The sequence below is a fragment of the Brassica napus genome, unplaced genomic scaffold, assembly GCF_020379485.1.
Source record: "Brassica napus cultivar Da-Ae unplaced genomic scaffold, Da-Ae ScsIHWf_2870;HRSCAF=3654, whole genome shotgun sequence".
Taxonomy (NCBI): domain Eukaryota; kingdom Viridiplantae; phylum Streptophyta; class Magnoliopsida; order Brassicales; family Brassicaceae; genus Brassica; species Brassica napus.
The window spans coordinates 6685-31590 of NW_026016122.1; the positions used below are offsets into that span (position 1 = coordinate 6685).

A 24906-nucleotide genomic window follows, 5' to 3' on the forward strand; every position below is an offset into this window, starting at 1 on the left:
TTGTTTTTGAATTATTTTGATTTAACCATCGGAGTTGTTATGTTGTTTGACTTAAGAGGATTTCAGGAGTATAAACATATTTTCAAGTCTTTTCACTTTTAGTTAAGAACAACACATGGTGACAGGTTATTTGCTATTGGTCTAGTACGATGATAGGAATGGGCCGACAACTAGAGGCCATGTTGAATGAGGAAGAGGAGGATTCACGTTTATAAATTTTAAAGATTACATACGAATGGACCGGACCAACACATGAAAGTTGATCGATGTCCATATGTCCAATGTTTATCACTCGCCCCAAAGTCCAGACTACTCTCTCAAGCATGCGACCAACAATGATTGATCGCAGTGGATTGACACAAATATCCCCTTAATGAATAAGGTGAACATTCAATATCATCGAAGGATCCAACCAAAGGCCAAATTAATATCTTAAGCACGTTGCCTACCATGAGTGATCGCAAGGCGATGACACGAGTTTCTTTGTAGGGTGAACACTTCAACCTTATCAATAGTGGATCTTAAGTTTGTGAAGTAAATCTTTTTGTTATTCATCCATCGATAGATCTGTAAAGACATTGTTAGTTAGGTTAGGACTACTTTCATTTGTATTTTTTTCTTAAAACTTTGTATATGTGTTGTTCATATGGACGGAGTACGTGAAACACAAATGTTTCTTAAAATTGACAAGTAACAAAACTAGCCAAATAATTAGATGATTATATTTCACATTGGATACGAATTGACCCCTTATCTAAACTTATAGAGCAACTTTTTCTTAATTAGAAACCATTAAACCACTACCTATAATTATTAGCCTTTTCCGAACCCTTAAAGATCCCAGCCGATTTTAATTTGTGGTGCGTCTGGTGCCACTCACTGCCATTGATAACTGAATTGGGCAGTTACATACTATATATATGTGATTTATATTATCTTTTTTTGAATTACCGCGAGGTTGGGCCGAAACCTAATCATCCATGCCCGAAACCACAGCATGTAAAATATTATTTTCAACATGTTATAAGTATATTGCATATACAATTTTCGATTGTGATATTGTAACTTTGTAAGTACCAACATGTTGTCTTCTATCTAGATCCTCCAACATTGAAAAACCAATTAAACAAGTATGCATTTAATTTCATTTCAAAAAATGTTAGTTGGTTGTTAATGAAAGAAGTAGTTACAACGACATCCTAATTAAAATTACTTTTGATAGATTATGACTTTAATCTTGATTAACCCAAATACGCAAACAAAGTTTGACTTGACTCTTTCGATATATGCATACACATGAGATATATATATATATATGTGCATGTCGTAAGAGTATCATATGTATATACATGTATGGAAAGCGGATGAGATCCTAAAGTTGGCTTTTTGCAACATCTTGTGTACTTTGTAGCATATTTTATCGTCAATTGGGTTATTGTTTATAACATCTTTTGTACCTTGTAGAAACGTGTTCTTACGCGGTTGCTTATACGTGCTGTCTATATGACTAAGGTTGTAGTCAGATTGTTCACTTAAACACACATTTTCTTCAATTTTTTTATCACAAATTTTTAAACTCACTAAACATCTTTCTGGATATGCTAGACCAACGGCTTCAAATCTGTTTGACCTGATGAACGCGTTTTATCATGGGTCAAAACCAACAATATTTGTTGCTTGATTAATTTGCCTTTCCGGATTTCCAACAGAACTGTTGTAGATAATTGTGGATCTCTCCTTATTTTCAATGTCTTATATTCTCTTTGTTTCTCAAAAAAAAAATGTTATTTAACTTTTTGTTCTTGTTATACAAAAAGTATAGTTATAGATTTACAATGCAACTTTAACTTAATATTAATTACAAATGAATTGATTTTATAAATAATTTTATTCATCTTAAATCATATTGGTTGAATATGTGTAATTAATAAGAATTTAAATGCATTTCAATCTTTTTTAGTATGAAAAATGTCAAACTGATATTTTTATGAAACGGATGAAATATTTGTTTTCCCTTGTAAATCAATTGTAATCTTTTATTGTTTTCAATCCCTGCTGTGGCTATTTATTCCTTAATATAGCTAACTAAAACACTGTAATTCTTAAGCCATGTGATCACTATTATATTCACCATCAATGTAGAATATGACTCTTGACTGTAGAAACTCGACAAAGTCGGATAATATCGTTAACCATTGTTTATTTTTGTAACGGATGGTTTGCAATTAACATGTGCTGTGAGTTCATCAATTTAATTCGACTCATAGTACGAGGCAAAATGCATTATTTAGAAGAAGAAACGTCATTCTTTTGGTTCTCAATAAATGTCAAACGCCAAGCTGTAAGGAGGAATCAGTTCTTAAATGGAATCACCAACAAATGATGGCTAAATTCATCTTAAATTAATTCTCGTGATTAGAGCAACTCCAATTATAATTTTTATCATGAAGATTCTCAGTGTATGTATATATAATAATTATGATTTAATTAAAGGTATAATAAAATTTTGCAAACCCAACCAATAATATGTCAAGTGAGATAGTTCGTTGGGTTTCTCAAATTTTTAGTATAATCTTAATCATATTATCTATATTATTAAAGTTGAAGTACACATTGGGATTGTTTGGCAATATGGATAGTAGTTAAAAAAATAATGTTGTTTGGAAACATGGATAGCTACTAATGGGTTTATGCTATTAAAAAAATTGGAAGTCCATTACATTATATTAAAAAGTAATGAGTCTATGTTACTTGATATATATTCAAATCAAAATAATAATTTAAAATTTATTTATATCAAAATTTCATTCAAAAATATACATATATTCAAAATTTCATTTTTACTAACATATTTTTCAATAACTATTATAAAAATGTTTTCAATATATATAATAAAAATACAATACAAAGCCCAATTTCAAACACCAACTTAAATTATGGTTTTTATATTTCACATCTATATTATTAAAGTTGAAGTACACATTGGGATTGTTTGGCAATATGGATAGTAGTTAAAAAAATAATGTTGTTTGGAAACATGGATAGCTACTAATGGGTTTATGCTACTAAAAAAATTGGAAGTCCATTACATTATATTAAAAAGTAATGAGTCTATGTTACTTGATATATATATTCAAATCAAAATAATAATTTAAAATTTATTTATATCAAAATTTCATTCAAAAATATACATATATTCAAAATTTCATTTTTACTAACATATTTTTCAATAACTATTATAAAAATGTTTTCAATATATATAATAAAAATACAATACAAAGCTCAATTTCAAACACCAACTTAAATTATGGTTTTTATATTTCACATTAAATTTTAAAATATAATATATTTGATTATTTATATGATTGTACGTATAAAATATTATTAATTATAAGAAAACTTATTTGATGGTACGTATAAAATACGATTAATTATATGATAACACAAATTTTGTAACCTATGATGACACATATAGGATATATATATAATAGTGATTAGCGATGGACGTTCGGGTTCGTTTTCAGGTCTTTTTGGGATTTCATGTTCAGTTCAAATCTTTCAGGATTTGGTTCGGATTTGGATAACCAATTTAAATAGGTTTGGTTTAAATATTTGGATAGAGAATTAATAATTATTTAAGTATTTTTGGAGTTTTGAATATTTTTAACTATTTAAGATATTTACGTTTAATTATTTGTATATATTTTCAAGCATTTATGCGAACTTAAAAGTATCATATATATTCTGGATGTTTTTATATATATTAAATCTAAAAATAATTAATATATATAAGTATATGAATCTATTTTGGATACACAAAATACTTCTGTTCGGATCGGAATAGGTTTCACTTCTTCAAGTACTAAATTTTTGAATAATTCGTATATTTAATCAATTCCGGTTCGGATTTAGTACTACTTATTTGGATTGGAATCGGTTTGATTCTTCGAATTCGAGTTTTTTGTCCAACCTTAAATAGTGACATAAAAAGAAAATAGCATCATATTCTTTAAAAAAAATACACCCGCACGGGCGTGCGGGTCAAAATCTAGTTATTATTAAATATACATACACTAATACGTAACTTTTGATACAAAGATTTATCTTAGATCGTATCATACAAGTTTTTCATTTTAAATTAATTCTCATTTTCAGAAAAGGAGTGTTAGGAAATAAATATTGTTTTATATCTTTTCAATTGATTTATTTTTACCTCTAATAAAATTAACATTAACTTATAAAAATTATAGAATTTTAATAATCGGATAAAAGTATAGTCATATCAAATACGAATTATCGGTTCCAGACATAAGAAAAGAAAAAGCTCATCCGAAAGGTAGATTGCCTTTTTATACAGTGTTTTTCTTTTCTTTTTTCTCTTTTTCCACAGGTATAGAGGGTACGCATAAATATAGTTACAGACTGAAAATCCAGATGTCTAGGTATAAAGTGTATTGAATACGTATACACATATTTTAGATATAGCCTACAAAAGAAAATCAGCTTCTTAAATTGGATGTATATAATAACAACCACACCGACCTATTCTTCTCAAACAAAACTCTCACACTAAACCAAGAAAACCACATTTCTTTCCTTCTCTACATTAACCATCTCCTTCATTACATTTAATCCCTTCTATATTTTTATAAAAAATGAAAAAACTCAAACTCATGGATCACTCATCCTGCCGGAGGAGATATCAGGATCCTCCGTCAAAGGCGACGGCTAGAACACTGAATAATAACAATAATAATCCGAAGAAGAAAAGAGTCGTCAAAGAAGATCTTGATGATGAAAAGATTGTTTCAAAGCATCCAACTTATCGAGGGGTGAGAATGCGACAATGGGGAAAATGGGTCTCCGAGATAAGAGAGCCAAAGAAGAAATCAAGAATCTGGCTCGGTACCTTCTCCACGGCGGAGATGGCGGCGCGTGCTCACGACGTAGCGGCTTTAGCCATCAAAGGCGGCTCTGCTCACCTAAACTTCCCTGAGCTAGCGTACCAACTCCCTAGACCGGCTAGTGCTGACCCTAAAGACATCCAAGCCGCAGCCGCCGCTGCTGCAGCTGCCGTCGCCGTTGACATGGATGTAGAGACGTCTACGCCCTCTTCTGTAAGCTCGGAACCATCGTCTCCGGCTACGACCGCACTAGCAGACGACGCGTTTTCTGACCTCCCCGATCTCTTGCTCGACGTGAACCACAACATTGACGGCTTTTGGGACTCGTTTCCTTACGAAGAGCCTTTCTTCTCGGGAACTTACTAGAAAACAAAGACACTGTAGTTGTGTACGTCTTGTTCTTTTGTCATGTGAAAACTTTTTAACGTTAAAAAGTCACCGGTTGATCCAAGTTGTATATTAATAACGGTCTATGATCGATTTTTTTTCCTTTTTCTAGAACTTTTAAGTGGGGAAGTGTGTGACATGTATAAGCGAAAAGGCTCTTTGTTTTTGTAGAAATGTGAACGTCAGTCAGTGACAATTGAAAAAAGTCCCATGTTTATTTGTAGCTCTGTTGTACCTCTACATTTACTTTTAGGTTCTGCACAAGAAATAGATATCGACATCTTTTTCTCTGTAATATTAATGTATCTATCTAATCCAAAGATAAGTTTATATTTCAACTTATAAGCTATACTAACAATAAGCTTGAACATATGTTACAAATAACTTCAGCTGTATATTTGTTATATTTGAAAATTTGTACAACAAAATTGAGCAAGAGACAAATTTGTTATATTTTCTATTAGTTTTCTCCTTTTCTTTCTGTCATTTCCAGTTTCCTAATTATTCCGATAAGCTTATTGGCCCTCATAAAGTTTGAAAAGAAATGACCATTGGTCCATTTGATTTAATGCCATGAATTTAATGGCCTTTTTGTTGGGACTGATTTTCATTGAAAGGCTATATTTTTTTGTTTCTATTAGGCCTCTGTTTTTTTGGGTTAATGATGTCACTTTCTACTAAAATAAAATTCACACGGACTGAATTATGTTGAATTCTTTATTTCTTAAAATTTATATTAGTTAGGTTGAATTTTTGGTCAAATTATTAATAGATAAGTTCTACTATTTTCTTCTAAATTCTTCATATAAAAATAAATTTATAAAGAAAAGGTTTTTCTGCAATTATGATGAAGTCACTTTCTACTAAAATAAAATTTACACGGGCTGAATTATGTTGAATTCATTATTCCTTAAAATTTATACCATTTAGGTTGAATTTTAAGTCAAATTATTAATAAATAAGTTATACTATTTTCTTCTAAATTCTTTATAAAAAATAAATTTATAAAGAAAAGTTTTTTTCTGCAACTATGATGAAGAACAAACGAATAAAATTTTCTATTTTTTAATTTTTCAAATAAAATTTTATTTTTCATTTGGTTATTTTTTTCATTCATCTGATGGTCGACCAACAATCAAAGCCATAATGTTCGAGAATTTAAGTTTTTCGTCAACTTAATACATCTATCTGGAATCTTACTCTTAGAAATATCCAAACTTTGTTCTGGATCCACTTGATGATTTTTCCAATTGTTAAGATAGATATATTCCAAAAAAAATCACGAAAACATTTCTCTAAGGTATTGAATTTTGGAAACAACAATATCTTCAATTTAAGTAATTATGTGATTTTGTAACAACAAAATTGTTCACTTTGAGTCTATAATCTAATCTGTAAATTTAGGGTCTTATTTTTATCTATCATTAACAAGTCATTGTAGAACCACTTAAATAATTAGTTAATATGACATATTTAATTATTTATAATAATAATAAACAAATATATAAATTTGAAAAAATTTTAGTTATAACAAAATCTGTTGAGAAATAATCTAAAAAAATCTTACTTAAATTTTTAAATATTTTTATAAAATAACATATCAATTAATTTCTTAATTAGTAATATGATATTGTTATAAATCAATATTAACTAAATTTTTATTATATAACAAGAAAATAAATACTATTTTTATAAATTCTATAATTATATTCTGTATTATATAAAATAGAAGTACTGTATGAATTAAATATAAAAAATTATATTAAATATGTAAATTAACAAATTTTATTTTTTAAATTGTTTCATTTAAATAAATTATTACTCATCATTAAAATGATTTAAAATTCATAAACTTTATAATATTTTTATGCAAAATAAATTAATTAACACAGGTTAAACTTTTATATCTACAACTATATATTATTATTATATTTTAAAACTCTCAACAATATATTGTTTAAAATGTATTAGAAAGAGCTATCTAAAGAAATTTCTCTTAATTATTTCATATTGTCACATTATTGTACCTAACTCAAAAATATATTAGTAGGTAATAAAAATTAATAACAAAGTAAAACATATTAAACAAATCATTATATATTAATAATGCCAAATAAGAAATATAAAAAATAATATTATAGAGTTACAGCATATATAATACTAAAATAGTTATTATATATTTAAAACATTTGTAATAATATCAAATATATTTATAAAATAAAAAAATTTGCACGGACGTACGGGTTAAAATCTAGTTATTGTTAAATTTTGAGTTTTTTTTAACAGAAACTTAAAGTACCTTTTCGCTAATTGATTTAAAGCTATGATTTCACAAAATCATTTTAGTTGTGCTATCCATACATTCCTTATTTCAAATGTCTAGAAATTATAAAGACGATTTCAGGTACTACCACGAATTTTCGTGAACCGATGTATTTTTTTTATTACATTTATTACATTAAAATTAATACATTGTGTATTAAAATGAGCACTGTTTCAAATGTTTGTGTATTAAAATGAAAAAAAATAAATACTTAAGGTATTAAAATGGAAAGTGAAAAAATTGAGTTTTAAAAAACACTTTACAAAATTTAGTTTAGTTATGTTTATGAATTTTTTCTCGTTAGAATTTTCTTATGATGTATTTAAAAATGAAGGATTGAATTGTTGATTTACGTTGAAATTAACAAATTTTAGTAAAAGTTGAGGTATTTTTTAATTACCGTAGAGATCTCAAATGCCTTCTAGTCGCAAAGCCTAATCTTAAGAAGTTTTGCATCCGAATACGCAACTAGTCCGTCTAAATGGCACGACTAGGTGGCCATGAAGAATTGAACTCAAAACAAAAATTCCAGCTGAAACCCTTTACCAAAAGGCCAAAACAATAGTTTTATGAATTACAGGTCCTAGGTCTTATGAATGTGTTCTATAGATATAAAAATATAAATAGTTTTTGTTCGGATATTTGAACTCTAGGCAGAAACAATAAATTACAATATAGATAAGTGAATTCCAAACTCCAGATTCTATATGTTAAAAGTTAAAACTACGATTATTAATGAAACTAAATCCTCGTCTTTCAAAGGAACACAACATGTTCTTAAGAACATCTTCAATCCTCTTTTGTGTTTTCTATATTTTTCTCTAAAAAACTTATATTTTAATGGTTTATAATAGAGTTCTTCTATTTATAAAAAAATATATAAAATATTTTTTTTGTGTTAAAGAAAATATAGAAAATATTAGTTTTATTAAAAATTAAACTTTTATATTTTTACAAAAATATATAGCATTATTATACGCTATAGCCTACTGGCTTAAACGTAGATGTTGGTAATATTGTATTTCTAATTCAAAATCTGATGGAAAAAATATTTTAGGCCATATCAATATTAGTAAAAATGAAAAAAAAAAATATTAGTAAAAACGGGTTTCACACTTATGAAAGTTGGACTTATCCTAGTCTTCTTCTGATTGAAAAACTTAGGTGGGGGTATTGGATTTAGAAGTTTGATGGAATTTGGAGGAATTATAGTTTCCATTAAATTCTACTGTTATTCAATTATGGATTTCATCAATTCTTTCAAATTCTTATGTTATTGGATTAAAGATTTGTAATCAAATTTCTAATTACTTTAAATTCTAGTGTTATTCAATATTTGATAGATTTTGTAGTAATGTCATTTCAAAAGAATTTAATGGAAAATGTATAGTAAAAATGTGAAGAACCAATTCCCTTCTCTTATGATGAGATTTGTAATCATCGTAAGAAAACACAGAAGTAGTTGACGATCAGTCTGGACCTCCATTTGTTCCAGGAGTTTTTGTTGATCATTATCCCACCATATTTGTATCTTATCATACTATCGTAAGAAAACGCAACGTCTACAAATAATATACCTGTATTTGAAATCCCTACAAAATAATACCTTATCAAAAATACTAATTACAAAATTTCAAATTGTCGTTGATAAAAAAATTTCAAAATTTCAAAAGTTTCATAGATTTTAGAGAAATTGATATTCTATCAAATTTATGTACATTCCATTAAAATCCCTAAAAAAAAGTAAACAAAAGAAAATTATAAATGCATTAAAGCGTCTCATCAAATCGTTTAAACTACTGTAAAAACATTATTTATGAATTCAATCAAATTCTATTAAATTCCTAGATCCAATACCACCCCCTTAGTAGGAAAAAAACATTAATATTATATCATATTCGATAATATTCTCTTTCAAAGTTTTTTTTTGATATATATGTTGTGTATATATTACTAATCAAGTTGAAACATGATGGACGAAAGTACCTTAGTAGGGTGAGTGATTTTATGAAAAGTCATTTTGTTATATATGCTTGGAAAACGTTCATGATTAAAACATATAGATGTGATATATCCCACGATGACGTACACAAGCTGGAGAATCCTAGGTGACTTTGACTTAGATGTCTTTTTTTTTTGTAAATCAGACTTTTTAATACCATAAGAAAATTAATTAAGGTTCATACATTAATCCTAGAGCCTGTTTGGCAATAGAGTCAGCTCTATTATTATCAGCTCTAGGGATGTGCTTAAACTGAATAGCATTAAATTTAAAACAGAGGAGATAAATGTCGTTGAGAATTCCAGCGATCTCTAGGTTTCTTCCTTTCTTCTTCACCAACTTGATGAGGGTTAAAGAATCAGAGTAGATGCAGAGAGCGGTAATTCCAACAGTGTTAGCAGAGATCATGGCTGCTCGAAGAGCCAAAGTTTCCGCAATCAGGGGCGACGCCACAAAGGGGGAGGTCGCTGAATATGTTGTGGTAGTTCCAGAATCGTCGATGATCCAACCGAGACCAGCGCATTTCGACAAAGGGTTCCAGGCTGCATCAGTATACATGCGCACTTGAGGTGGGTCGTTGGTCGGATCCAGGGCGATACTAGCGTTACCGGTTTGGGGGTTTTGGTGGGGGAGTTGAGCTAAAGACCAATCTCGTGCTTCCTTGATTGCTTTCGATAGGGTTTCCATCGGTGAGAAGTTTCTTTTTTGGAAAGTCAATTGGTTTCTGGAGATCCAAATGTTCCAGCAAATCCACGCCGGTAGAGTTCCTGGTCCCAATCCAATCGGTGGCAGTGATGGGATTCTTCTAATGAGATCGAGACCAGTAGTTGTGTTGAGTATAAGGTCCAGGGTTACTGGGGTAGCAAGCGGCGCCAAGCTCCATACTTCTTTGGAGAATTCACAAGTGAAGAACATGTGTAAGATCGATTCAACTTCAGGGCAGCGAGGGCATTGGCTTGAGATTGGGATGTTCCTGATTGCGAACTGTTCTCCCACCGGCAAGCCATCGTGAAGTGAGTTCCAGAGGAAGATTTTAATCTTTTCTGAGGTTTTGAGATCCCATACGTTTGCAAACCAATCAAGGGAAGCCTCTGGGGTTGCTGGTTCCACTAGAGACAGGCTTTCGGATTGAGCATTGTAGCCGGATTTCGTGGAGTAGTCACCTGAGGCTGTCTTCAGCCAGACGAGTTCATCAGGGGCATTACACAGAGATGGTTTGATCTGGAGCACCTGGTGTTTGTGGAAAGGGAGAACTAGCTCCAGTTTCTGGTGATCCCAATCAGATGATCCTTCGAGCATCAAGTCAGCCACTTGGATATCTTTGAATTCATCAGGGGCAGGTCCATAAGGCCGTAGTTGCTCAGTTGACGATAACCAGGGTTCGTTCCATACGTTGATTGAAGAGCCGGACCCAACTATCCATCCCAGGTGCTTAATCAACAAGTCTCTTCCAATAAGAATACTCCTCCATCCATGAGAGGAGGCTTTAGATGGTTTTACTGACAAAAAACTTTCTTCCGTGCAGTATTTTCCTAGGAGACACCGAGCTAGCATACAAGATCGGATTCCTCAATATTCTCCATCCGAGCTTAGCTAGAAGGGCATCATTAAAGGTAGAGATATCCTTAAATCCTAAACCTCCAAGCTTCTTTGGTTTTGCCATTTTTTTCCAAGAGATCCATGACATTTTTCTTGTTTCAGGTGCAGAATCCCACCAGAATCTGGTCAACATAGATTGGATTTGGGCACATAGTGATTGGGGAAGTTTAAAGCACGACATTGCATGTGTGGGCATGGAAGCAAGGACAGTTTTCAGCATCACCATCTTACCGGCGCGCGAGAGGAAATTTGTGGACCAACTGATAGATTTCAACTTGATACGACCCACAATACCCGCAAAAATATCCTTTTTTCGTCTTCCAAACTGCTCAGGCAGTCCTAGGTACTTTCCAAAGCCCCCATCATTATCAATACCAAGTGTTTGCTTGATTTGGTCTTTTCTTGCCTGACTGGTTTTGCGGGAGAAGGAGATAGCTGACTTCTGGGTGTTAATCAGTTGGCCTGAAACGGTTTCGTAAGTCGCTAGGATCTTGTTTAGTACCTGAGCATTGCTTGCGTTAGCCTTACAAAAAAACATAGTATCATCTGCAAAGAGTAGATGATTTATGCATGGGGAGCCTGTCGCTAGTTTGATTCCCTTGAACTTCCCATTAGTTTGACCCAAATTGCAGAGGCTTGAAAGTAGTTCACTGCATAGGATAAATAGGTAGGGGGATAGGGGGTCACCCTGTCTGATACCTCTGCCTGGTTTTACAAATCCTCTAGTTGCATCGTTAATAATAAACGCATAACTGACTGTAGACACGCATTGCATAATCCAATTCGTCCAAGTAGTATGGAACCCAAGCCGTAGGAGTGTAGATTTGATGAAGTCCCACTCTAGCCTATCATAGGCTTTACTCATATCGGTCTTGATGGCCATATAGCAATGTCTCTGAGCTTTTGACTTCTTCAGGTAGTGTAATATCTCATGGGTTATTAAGACATTGTCTGAGATAGCTCGCTTTGGTACAAATGCAGATTGTGTTTCAGCTATTAGGCTCTCAAGTAGAGGTTGAAGCCGCTTCGTGAGGATCTTTGAGATGACTTTGTAACACACATTGCACAGAGCAATGGGCCTGTAGTCAGCTACAGACTTAGGGCTGGTAACCTTTGGGATGAGCCGTAGGTGAGTTTCATTTGATGTCCTTTGCATTACACCAGTGATGAAAAACTCTTGCACTTCTTTAATAACATCATGACTCATAATGTTCCAGTTTGACTGGAAGAAACAGGCTGAGAAGCCATCGGGGCCCGGTGCCTTTCCAGGATGAATGGAGAAGAGAGCCTCCTTTATCTCTTTGCAAAACTGGAGTTTTTTTTTCTTATCCACCTACTGGTTGATTATTCACGCTCGTCTAGAGTTCGACAATAAAAGTGGTACTTTATGCGAAGCCCGGTGATAAAATCATTTATTCATTTCACAGGCTATCTCTAGATGTTCAACAGTAATCATTAGCTTAGAAAAAAAAATGCCTTTGACAAAAAAAAAACAAACGGGAATGAAGATAGAGATGTTTCTCTTTACAGTAGAAACAATCAGAAATATCATAAACAAAAAAAAAAGTATATATCATAAACAAAATAAGTAAAAAAGGAACGTCCAAAAGTTTCAGAGAATCTACAGATGAAGTTAAAAATGGTGGGCTGCTCAGCACGTGCTATGTTATGAACGTATCATCGCCATTACGTACGAACAAGACGAAAGTGGAATATGTAAGTCTTTTAATACTATGATATTTGGTGCCATCCCAAAGGTGAAGGTGCTATACAAATTACACAGCTATACAAAATTCCAGTATGTGGTCTATAAAAGGTAAGGGGCCCAAATAAAATATCAGTCGGATTGAGGCGGTCACAAAATATTTGGAGCAAAACATTTTGGACTAAAAGTTTTAAATGCGTCCAATTTTAACTTCGGTGCATTGATCTTTCATAGTCTAGGTCTCACATGTCGATGGAAAAAACAAGAGTGTATATATATATGTATGGTTTTATTGAGTTATTAATTTAATAATTACCAATTGAAAGTTTTATATATAAAATGACATATTGAAAAGTTGTCTTCAAAATTTTAGCAAAAGGGAATGGGAAGGATTTAGATAAATATTAATTCGTTGTTTTATTGAATGCACCCCTTATAACTAGTCACTCAAGTAAATAGATATATAAAATTTAACACACGTTTATGTGACTGAGACATAAATTTATATGATAAATTAGATGTCTACATCGAAAATATATAATATTAAGATAGTTCTTAAACATACATGATCTCAAGTACTCCTCTTTGATCAGTTCGTAATGAGAATTGCGTTACTGAAGAATGTATGGAGTAGTAATAGTACTCAGATTCGTTGTATTCTTTTGTACCTCTTGCAGCCACAAAGATGGTAGTTGTCAAATAGAAACCGCACTCACAGTCTGTACTCTGTAGTACATCACAGCTAGCTTCACAATATAACCCAAGCGGCTATATGAAGTTATTACACTACTAAAACGATGGCCAAAGTGAAACATTATAGAGCGTTAAGGAGTCTAGGGAGGCTGGAGTTAAAGAATAAGCGTGCTTCTGTAACGAGAGAGGAAAAATCAGTGAGGGACACAAAGAACTGAGAGAAACAGAGTGTCCTTGGTCAGTCGTTGTTACCTCAAGTTCTAGTGGATTTTGTGATGTAGGCTAACCATCCTACTTTTCTAAACTCGTTCATTAACTTTGTTTTCTTTGTGTGCTGAACCCAAGAGAATGATTTAAAAAAGACCAAACGAGGTTCAAAGAGCAAAATTGAAAATTTTGATCAGGTTAAAGAAATAAGGTCAGATTGAGTTGATATAAAATGAAATGTGAATGAAACAATAATAATCCTTTATATACAGAACCAATATAAGTCAAAATAAACACTCCTAATACAATTTGCTGAACCCAGAAGTGGTCCCTGAGTCTCCCAACCGCGGAAACAACACCTCTTTTTCAATCAGAACCTGGAGATGCGACGTGATCTTGAGAAATGCAACCCACACAAAAGGTGCGCAACAAAATGCGTATCCGAAAACAGACAACGCCCTCACCACTCCATCAGGGTACCAAGGGAAGGCCATGACAAGCAGCGTCCCGAAAATGCCGAACCATGGAGTGAGAACAGGGAGCGTTGGCAGGAGAAGAGTGTTGATTGGAATGGACGAGAGAGCAAAAGAGGCTATCAAGTAGAGGAACCAGCCGATGAGTGGGTGTATGGTGTGAGGGATGGTGAAGAACGGGAAGACGTAGGCTGCGACTACAGAGAGAAGTGCTATGAACTTGAAACCTGCTTGGATCGTTGTTAAGTTGCGGGCAGAGCGGCGATAACATAGCTTAGTTATGGTAGGACGAGCTAGTCGTGTGACTACTATGATTCCAAGGTAGAACACTGCTTGGATTATGACCAAAGGCATCTCTGCTGAGTACCCTAGAGTGGCGCGACGCTGCTCGTGCCATGAGAGACCTAGTGGAAGAACAGGCCATGACCACCAGTACCATGGCTTTAACCAAACAGCTCCTGGGAATGTAATCACACTGTTTGGTCCACAGGGTATGTTCCATCTTAGTTTAAGATCTGAGAGTAAAAGATCATAATGTTATTACATTAACCTAAATATGTTTTATTATCAAGGACTGTTCAACATTTTATGGACCATGGGGCCAAAAAATTGTAACCTCTTAAATTTTATGTTTATGTAAAAGTTTAAATAATTAAGAACTCAGTATAATTTGTGATGAAAAAACTATCGACATATATATATAATTATTTGGGATCTTTTTAAATCTAATTTATTAAAAAAAATAAAAATTCTATATCAAAAGATGTATATGATAAAAAAAAAATCAAACCTCTTAGCTATTAAAATACGCGGAGACAACAGAATTATAGACAAGAACATATCATTTGGGACTGAAAAGAATGTGACTTACAGAAATAAGATGCGTCCATTTGGTAGCCTAACGGAAGTCTCAAATGGCCAGCGAGCACAGAGCCATTACTCGGAGGACGAAAGAGAGGCTGGTCAAGAAGATCAGAGAAGTAACTAACAAGAAAGCCTTGATCAGCTCCATCACGATTCTCTCTTCCAACTTGTAGCTCATGGACCATGTCCTTGAACACTTCCACAGACGGTTGCAAGACAAAGAGGCCAGTGTGGAAGATGCAAGGGTTTATGAAGACAGCACAAAAGCGTCCGCACTGGAAAAGCTCGTCGGTCTTTTTAAGAAAGAGGTTGTCGGCATCGAGCATGACTACACGGTCGTAATCAGACAAAGCCCAAGCGTAGAGCTTGTTGAGAGTAAGCTTGAATCTACTGTTGAAGTTAGTTTGTCTCCTGTACGGATTATCCAAATTTTCAACTCTCACCACTTTAGCTCCATCTTCCGCTTCTCTGTTAACACACACACACGTTAGTATCCACACACAATGACACACACGTTCGGTTTCAACAATTAATATGTGCATGCATGATTTTGAGCGTATATATATTTATGTATTGTATTATTTGTGTGTAAGCATGTAAAGTCATTGTATTGTTAAAAAAAAAATTATTATAGCTTATGAGATTGACATGTAGACGTTATTGTATGATCTATCTAAACAACTGATCGGCCGGCAATAAATTAATAACGTATACAGAGTTTGACCAAGAAGATATGCGCAGCTCTTCCTGTTTCCAAAAGGTTTTTCAATCAGGATACTAAAGTCAAACAACTCTCCTTATAAATCCTTTCATTCAATGTAACAAGTTTTTATTGTTTTCGATCGTTTTAACTCCCAGTTCTTCTACGCATGTTTCAACTTTTATGGATGAATAAATTGTTGATTAAAGGTTCTTACTAAGATAGTATGGTTTATTTCAAGAACTGAGAAATATTTTCCTAAAGAATTTGAAAATACTTAATACAAAAAGCATAAAAGATGAAAAGATAAAAGAACTATAACACGTAACAAGTTCGGCTTAAAGTAAGAAAATGTAAGATAATAGAAGCGCGTAGTATCGACTCATCATAGATGGAGATGATATAATAAAATGGACTTAAAAGCGTGGGTCTATAAGTCTCAACAACATATATCTACTCAAAGTTTGATTCTCTCCAACTTATATGCTTAATTCATATTTTAATTCATTACAACAAAACAGTAAGGTACAAAAAATAAAGAACGCTTCCATAATGTTCAAATGTTATTTGAATTCGTGAATTCGATCAACAAGAAAAGAAATCAACCACCATGTCCAAGACAAGAGTAAAAGGCGTACAAAACCTATTTATCTTATGTTCTCAATCCGTTATTTTCCAAGCTTATATTAATTTCTACGCGAAAATAAATATATTCTTACCTATTGGTGATTCCAAAATATCACTTTTAAATCAAGAAAAAACCAGTTTTTTATTATCAAACCTGCTGTTTCACGCACAAAGCAATTTATAGTGAAAAAAACTGAAAATTTTCGATATTGTCAAGAAATGGAAAATTATATAAAAATTAATAATATAGAAATTGTATATTCCAGCGTAATAGGTTTGGTCAACGATGACGTCAGATAATGGCCAGCAGAATCAGTGGACCCACGAAACAGAGGAAAGACAAGAAGACTTACAAGGTTTGAACCCATCGGAGAGGAACGTCGAGAGAAGCGATGACAACAAGGTCAGCGTCCACGTGGAGACTTCTCAGCGATCTGATCAAAACGCGTGTCGCAACATAAAACTCATAGTCCCTTGGCGTTCCCATGTACATCATCGTTGCGTAGGCGTTCTTATGCTCCGGCCGCAGCGTTTTCAAACCCCGATCCTGTACCGCCACCAAAGCGTTTTCAGTGTCTATCGCCGTTTCCTGCGGTTGAAGCAGCTGTCTCTCTCGATATGCTGTCGTTTCGATTACCAGAACGGTTAGGACACAACATAATAACATTAAACCTCTCTGCAAATCCATCTCCGATTTGTCTGAACAATGTCCGAATTGGAACAAATATAAGTAAAAGAATTATTCAGAATTTGATTTTTGTTTTCTCTAAGGAAATTTGTAAATGCATACGCGTATATATACCCAAACAATGTATGGAAACTGGAAAGAGAGAGGAAGGTTTCTGAGAGCCTGTGAAGGGTTCGAGAGGTATAATGGCAAGTGGCCAATGAGAACTGAGAAGTTATTGTAATGATATGTTTTTTTTTCTTCTTATACTGATATTTTTATTTTTCATTATAAGAAGCAAATTGTTGTGCCATACTAAGAGATACACAAACTATTACACATGTCGATCTTAATAATAAATTAAAAATATTAAAAATTAATTATCATTGTACATTGAAAATTCTTAGGTTCAAATTCTAAAAATAATGGTTTATCATCTAATCATCATATGAACAAGAATCTGTTCTTTGGTGAATGTAGAAGTGTCAGAAAAATGCTCGTAAGAAAAATTAAATAATCAATTAATTGTTAATATAATAATTTTATAATTTGTAGCAGAATAATAAATTAGTATTAATGTAAACTATAAACAAAATTTTACATCAAATAGTTTTTGATACTTTCAATTTTCAGTTGCAAATTCATATCACCGTTTATCTTCACCTTGATCTCATCCTATCTTCGTTTACAAAATAAATGTTTATTTGACACTGAAATATATTGATTTTGATTCCAGATTTTAAGAGTAAAACAAAAGCACCTTGCATACATCTTTAGTCACATTTTTTGGACTAGAGAGATGTGACACGCTGTTTAGTCTGTAACGCACACAAGAAGATGTTGATTTACGGTTTGCTTAACTTTGTTTTAATAAAATAATAGGTGATTTTGCAAGTAACCGCATTCTATATTCTACAATATTGCTGGCAGCTAGTATTTTGGAAATGGTCAATTGTGGATCACGTGGACTGAGCCTTCGTCTTCGTTCTCTTCGCAAGTGGTGTGCTATCATCATCCTAGTTCATTGTTTTTTTGGATCAAATCCTAGTTCACTATTTATGTTTCTTATTAAAAACTATATTTCAAAGTCAATTCTGTCGAGAAACAACTCAAAACATTTGTTGTGTATAAAATAAATAAAGTACTATGTTTGTTGCTTCGAAGTAGGGTCAAAAATATTTTGATTGACTTGAGCGAAACAGAGCGATGAATAAGTATGCATATGATTACTTGTGGAGGAAGTTAACTAATTATTTGAGATTGTTCATTGGGTTTTAAAGTGAAATATATTGCATACTCAATACAAAGGTCTATTATGTTGTAAAGAGTACCTCGGATTTTAATGGACCTCAAAATGAATGGTGTAATGTAACTCAAATATGATAGCAACATGAACAGAAATGGTAGTCCACTCCGAGGCAACAGGACTATTCTAAAGCGATTGGATCAGAGTTCTAATCGTGGATATCTTTCACTGACTGACTTATATAAATATGCATTTTAATATATAATAACTATTTATATTTTATATTATTTAATATACTATTACAGAGGATTACATGTTGTGTCATTATATGTAGGCGTATTATCCCTTTTTAGTGTTAAGGGTATATTCTTTGATTAAAAAAAATTGAAGGAAAATGGATGAAAAAGAAAGAGGAAAGAAACTAGAAAATGATCTCAAAATGGAACGTTGACTGACTAGCAATCATGCGAGTCTTCTTGTGTGCTGAAATCGTGTCAGTCCATAATGTTTGTGAAGTGGTCTTTCAGATAGATACTTCCATCCACCAAGGTGAGTTATTTTTGTTTACTTACGTTTGTACTAAAGCTGATATGACAAGATAACCTTAATTTTGAAGTTAAACCAGAAAAGTTTCAGCTCTGAGCTCACAAACAAGTAATTTTAATTTTATAATAAAGCAAATGTAATTTCGAAAACTTGATTCAAGCTTTGCTTTTTTGATATTTAGTCAAACACAAAAATCTCTCATTTTCATTGATCAAGTTATCCTAAATATACAATTAGTAAATCGCTAAGACCATCATTAATAACGTTTATTCTAATAAATCTCTTAGAACATAGTCATTTAACTGTAATAAAATTCCTTTTTTTTTCTTCGACCTAAGTACCCAGAATTATTTAAACTCGGGGCGGGGGAGGGGTTTTACCAGTCAAATGATTTATTGTGGAGTCCAAGCAAAAAAAAAAAAAGACATAACAAGTTATCAACTTATTCCAAAGTCAACATGTATGTATACGTCTTTGCAATTGCAATTGCAATTGCAAATAGGCACGCGCTTTAATTTTATAAGCACGATACGCGTTGATTTGATATGGTTCATACATGTCTCTTTTTTTAGTATTCAAATCTTCTATTATTCTTTTGCCTATCTACAAATCTATAAGCCTTGTCACTTGTTGATTTTGGGTACTGCAAACAATAACTCTCAACGAATAAACTTAGGTGAACGATCTTCAATTTTGTACTTTTCAGGTTCCGTCTGCATGATGGATAACCACTAACCATGCTGTCACTAGGATTGTCTCTCAACAATACCAAAGTCCGATGTCGATATAAGATCCATTAATGACGTCAAAAAATTATAAGGCCCATTATCATACCAATTGACTTACAAAAAAATGGGGTTCAAGCGAACAAACTTTAAAAATAAGATGTCACAAATTTGTGTACCTCTTTGTTCGAATCTCATTGTAGTCTTTGCGTTTATTGATTGATCAAACGTCTTCAGATGAAGGAGGTTGCCGAAGAGAACGTCAAACGCATATGTGAAGCATACGAGATATAATCTGATGAGACTAACAGCCTAATATATGATTTATATCATTCAAACAAATAGTATATGATTTATATGGCATGGAAGGCTTGACTCTAGGGTTGAATCTTGGTCCCAGGCTGATTAAGGCTGAGGAGATCAAGGATTCATAAACACAATACTTCATGAAAACAATAATTCATGAACCGTATCTTGTGGTGAAGTACTTAGAGAGCTCACCAGTCATCTTGGACACTTTGTCTTGATAATGGACACATCCCACCTTTGCGTTCATCACTATGACTTGAAACTGATTTTGTTGTCCATGTTATTATATTTTGTTTAGTATGTTTAACTATGGATGTTATCTTAGTACTTCACACTCGAACTAAAAGAAAGAAACCTAAGAAATTTCTCATCATACTTCTAAAACACATTGGCTCTATATTCTATTTTACATTTTAATAATTTTTGAAGTAGATTTAGTTTTTACAAAAAAAAAAACTATGCAATTGTAGGTTCACAATCCTAGAAAACAAAATAAGTATCGGAAAACCATAGATTTGTTGAGTAAAAAGAGAAATTATAAGAATAATTAATTATGATAGTTAAAGGAAGAAGTTATATGAGAACGTGTAACAGTGTTGAAGATTCATGAAATGATATTGGATCAAGCAACTAGTATAGTTGAAAATATTTAAGTAGCAAGCTGCTTGTGGGGGATTAATATATAGTTTTATAAACAATTCATGTAACACAACTTGTGGTGTGGCACATAGAGAGCTCACGGGTCATTTTGGAGACTGATTTGTCTTGACAAGGGACACATAACACTCTGCACTACTAATGCTTGAAACTGATTTTTTAGCCCTGTTAATATTTTGTTTCACATTCGATCTAATAATTACTTCTAAGTTCTAAAAACACAAGATGACGCAATTGTATATTATATTTACATTTTTAAGTAGTGTTTTTTAACAAAAAAGTATACGCAATTACAAATTCAGTCTTACAAGAATTATCTGAAACCGATATATTTGTTGAGGAAAAAAAAAACTATACGTAATGATAAGTAATAATAAAAAAGGGAAATTAGGCCAAGTATCTAAGAAAAAAACAAAATTAAAAATCTAACCAAAATCCCCATCTCTTCTACTTTCTCTTCCTATCTCTCTTACTCTCTCTCTTACTCTCTCCCAAAATCTAATTTCTCTTTTTTTGGTTATTTAGAAAAAAAGCCCATAAAAAAGATTTCTACCCGGGCTGAGGTTATAAGATCTAAACAAAGAAACAAAAAAAAAATGTACGTGATGAAGACGTGTAAAATGCTTCTAAACGGCCGCTTCGGTGAGTATGTTAACAATGACCATCAAACAAGAATATATGCAAAACCAACAGTTCCCATAGATCCCTTCAATTGATCTAAAATATGTCAAAAACATGGACAAATCCAAGAACAAACTAACCAAGTTTAGAAAACAGAACAATGTTAAACTCAGGATGAAGTGAAATTTATTGCTAAGCCAAACGAATTATATCTGAAAGAGAGGCAATTTGGAACGGTCTAATAAAATTTTGGTACGGTCTAACAATTAAAATAATCTTTCGGCAAATTTTACATATAATCATATAAGTCAATATGTTACAAAGGTTGTCAGAACAAGTACAATCACACAGGACCTCTTTTATACATAAGAAGGTTAAAAGAATCAGAAAACTGCAGATTCTCTACAAGGCAGCAGAATAACCTCCACGGATCTCCCAAGCCAAAAGTACACAACCACCATAGCCTACAACAAATAAACCAAACCATTGCAATATTTAAACTTCGAAATCAACCATTAACCAGTAAAACTTCGAAATCAACATTGAACAAAAACACTGAAAAATATGGTAAAAACATAATTTAATAACATAAGTGAAAAGGGTAATAACCATCAGGAACCAAAAAGTTATCATCAAAGAAATACAGTCCGCATCAAGGTCAAATCATTAATAATGACCATCATCTGGTTATCTTCTTAACCCTTTCTCTATACCAAAAATCGAATACAATTACTATAACAAGGCTCAGACATAATATAGGTAGAGATAGTTATCAGCACGAAATCAGAGTGGTGCATGACATTCTCAATAATCACTGCCAACAAAAACACTAATCTAATTAATTAATAATAATAAAAAGCCTCAGAATTGCAGAAGAATCATCAATAAGTAATCAGTCCCGAAAGATGGTGTTCTTTTATAATCTGATGTCCTCATCGGCTTTATACCCTAATTCAATTGTAAAATAAGCAACGAAATATCGATCTCATGGCCGGCTCAAACGGTTAAAGCAGCGACGCCGCTCCGCAGAGACATAGAATATGAGAGCAAGACACCTCAGACGGAGAAGCCGTGAAGCTCCGTCAACGCCCTCGGTATACAGTTTCGCTCTGTGACGTTTACTAGTGGATTATGCAATCACAGTATTCAGATTGCTCCAGTAAGAGTAAGATTTCGGAGAGAAATCCCGTCACATACAAGACTTAAAGACAAGTACAAAAAGAAAGCTAAGAGAATAAAAAGCTATTGATGGTGAAGTACGAAGAAGAAGAAGGGATGAGGAAGAAGATAGTTCGTGAGATGGATTATATACAAAGAGATATTAGGGTATCGGAAGCCCTAGAGGTTCAGTACGCCTTACTATTACGGGCCACAGTGGATGCGAAATAGCCCAACTATGGCCCAATACGTTTTAATTTATTTGAAAAGTGACTCATTTAGTTACATTTTGGGCCATCCACAAGCCTTAAAGAGTTAAGGTATGTAATTGGATTGTGTGGGATAAATTGTGCTTCTGCAAAGAAAGGGTGGAGATGGCCCTTGAATGACTTTGTGACCAACCTTGACTCTGAACTTAGGGTATGATTGGTTTTGTCCGCTACCACCCGCAAACGCAGCTTTTTTGGTTGGTGGCGGTTGTAGGTGTTTTGCAACAATTACTCAAACCGCTCTAAACCGCTTTAAACCTCATAAATTCAAAATCTAGTTTCAGATAGCATTTTCGGTCGCAGTTGCGGGCGGTTGTGGGAGAATAAATTTTTGTTCTTTAAAAAAAAAATATATATATATATACAAAATAAAATATTCAATAAAAAATTTAAATTGGAATTATAAAAATACTAAAATATATCTATTATATTTTAATTAATATTATAAAAAAATTTAAATAATAATATTTTCTATAATTTTTAAAAAATTATGAATTTCTAAATATGATTTTTATATTTATTAAAATATTATGATTTTTGATATTTTTATAATTATATAACATGTAAATATTGTTAATTTATTATTTAATCGCTGCTGCATTTGGTAGTTAACCAGTTATAAGTATCCCGCAAACGCATCAATTTCTAACCGTAAAACCAAGTGTACAAATCTCTTAAAACCGCTAGAAATTGCAATCACCCCGCATCCACAAACTCATGTAACCGCAACCATTGCGTTTGAACTTGTCAGGCCCTCGGAATGACCAACTTGTGCTTAACGCCATTTTCGCTAACCAGACATTAGCACAAATTCATGTTTGAATTGCCAGGATAGGGTAGGTCTAATATGTTTAATTCATAAATCATTTCTGATTCCTTCTCCATCAAATTTGGGTTTGATTCCAAATCATTTATAATGTTTCTCATTGTTTGCACAAAAAGCATGTGTACAATTTTCTAAGAGACATGTTTTATATTGTTTCACCCAAAAGATAAGACTAGAGAGATCGGGTAGAACAAGTATTTTCTCAAGACACTGTAGACTTATTTTTTCTCAGGAACTAACCACAAGATGGATGACTTTTAGCAGTTTATAAACATTGGAAGCGCAGGGTACAGTAATATGGACTATAACTTTAGTTTCATGTATATAGATTTCTAGTTTAGCTTGTTTAGTACATGCTACTCGCTTTCTCATGTCTTGTGTTGTTTTCTGTGAACCTTAACTCCCATAAATTGAAAAGATAGGGGAAATATGCTGAGGATATTTTTATTGCAATTGACATTGCATTTCGTTGTAATGTAAAGTTACTAAAATAGAATTTGGTAAAATGAAACTAATAATAATTAAAAACAGACATGTAGGATACCACTCTATGTTGTAATATTGTGAAAGTTGGAATCTCATAATTGGAACAAGAACATAAATATACGAAAAAAGCTAACAACTTGCTCTTCAAAAAAGTCATTGCTAAAGGCCCCATATCCCCTACTATTCCCCATTCACGTTTGCATTTTCTAGTTTTATTACTTTAAAGTTTATTTTAATTTTAATTATTCTCTATAAGAAACACTATCACATACACAACTTTGGAACTACTCATATATAACATAATTTGGTTATGACATGATGGCAATCACGCCGAGATCACTTTACTCTTCAAAATCGGTAAAACCCCATATTCCCCATGGGATTGAAACCCTTGCTATAGGTTATTCTGTACTATATTAATATTATTATACTTGGATGTTTAGTAGAACAGATAAGATATATGTACAAACATTCATAAAGTTTTCCCAATGTTTTCGTATAAGTATATATGCTCCTTAATTATGATAGACTTCAGTTTTCCTAAGAATTTTTTGGTGGTCATGGGTTTGAGTAGAAATTAAAGGTTCTTTGTTAGAGACTTGATGAAATCGTGAGTATGTGTAACGCTATGCAACCCTTTTTCCTACGAGATATTTGTTTTTGAAATCTAACAACAACAAGTGATGGTGGATTTTTTTTTGGCTTTTACAGTTTGTGAAAGGATCGAAGTTATCCTTTGATGTTTGACCGTGATACTATGTTCATGAATCATTGATTAATAAGCGAAAAGCACATAATATACCAAAAATAGAATGCCGATTATAAAGAAAGGGGCAGTAGTTATTAATTCGATAATCTATTCATTTTGCTCCTCCATTCTTATTAAAAAAATTATAACCAATACTTAGCTTC

The 24906-nt window shown here is 32.5% G+C and overlaps 3 protein-coding genes and 2 non-coding genes across 5 annotated transcripts; 1 reads left to right on the forward strand and 4 right to left on the reverse strand.

Annotated features, from left to right (window-relative positions):
- The first annotated feature begins 4270 nt into the window (after positions 1-4270).
- On the forward strand, positions 4271-5593 carry LOC125602494 (ethylene-responsive transcription factor ERF038-like). The gene has a single exon (XM_048774109.1). It carries the CDS (start codon positions 4656-4658, stop codon positions 5268-5270), a length of 615 nt encoding a protein of 204 aa, XP_048630066.1. The 5' UTR covers positions 4271-4655; the 3' UTR covers positions 5271-5593.
- A 4194-nt stretch (positions 5594-9787) lies between these two features.
- Positions 9788-12422, reverse strand: LOC106373575. Its single transcript, XM_048774101.1, has 2 exons — positions 11117-12422; positions 9788-11031 (listed from the first exon to the last, which is right to left on the reverse strand). Exons 1-2 carry the CDS (start codon positions 12420-12422, stop codon positions 9788-9790), a joined length of 2550 nt encoding a protein of 849 aa, XP_048630058.1.
- Positions 12423-14060: 1638 nt separating this feature from the next.
- On the reverse strand, positions 14061-17712 carry LOC125602493 (putative glucuronosyltransferase PGSIP8). Its single transcript, XM_048774108.1, has 3 exons — positions 16838-17712; positions 15165-15625; positions 14061-14808 (listed from the first exon to the last, which is right to left on the reverse strand). Exons 1-3 carry the CDS (start codon positions 17170-17172, stop codon positions 14120-14122), a joined length of 1485 nt encoding a protein of 494 aa, XP_048630065.1. The 5' UTR covers positions 17173-17712; the 3' UTR covers positions 14061-14119.
- Positions 17713-21995: 4283 nt separating this feature from the next.
- On the reverse strand, positions 21996-22075 carry LOC125602497. The gene has a single exon (XR_007334889.1). It is a non-coding gene; the product is annotated as a small nucleolar RNA Z221/R21b (small nucleolar RNA).
- A 36-nt stretch (positions 22076-22111) lies between these two features.
- Positions 22112-22197, reverse strand: LOC125602496. The gene has a single exon (XR_007334888.1). It is a non-coding gene; the product is annotated as a small nucleolar RNA SNORD96 family (small nucleolar RNA).
- Between the last annotated feature and the right edge of the window lie 2709 nt (positions 22198-24906).

Bases quoted from the DNA above. Each gene is read 5' to 3' on its own strand.
- LOC125602493 (XM_048774108.1), bottom strand. From the start codon at position 17,172: ATGGATTTGCAGAGAGGTTTAATGTTATTATGTTGTGTCCTAACCGTT. The intron at 15,626-16,837 runs GTAAGTCTTCTT...GTGTGTTAACAG, and splicing joins CTCCGATGGGTTCAAACCTT to AGAAGCGGAAGATGGAGCTA. The intron at 14,809-15,164 runs GTAAGTCACATT...TTTTACTCTCAG, and splicing joins AATGGACGCATCTTATTTCT to ATCTTAAACTAAGATGGAAC.
- LOC125602494 (XM_048774109.1), top strand. From the start codon at position 4,656: ATGAAAAAACTCAAACTCATGGATCACTCATCCTGCCGGAGGAGATAT.
- LOC106373575 (XM_048774101.1), bottom strand. From the start codon at position 12,422: ATGAGTCATGATGTTATTAAAGAAGTGCAAGAGTTTTTCATCACTGGT. The intron at 11,032-11,116 runs GTAAAACCATCT...TGGGATGGATAG, and splicing joins CGGAAGAAAGTTTTTTGTCA to TTGGGTCCGGCTCTTCAATC.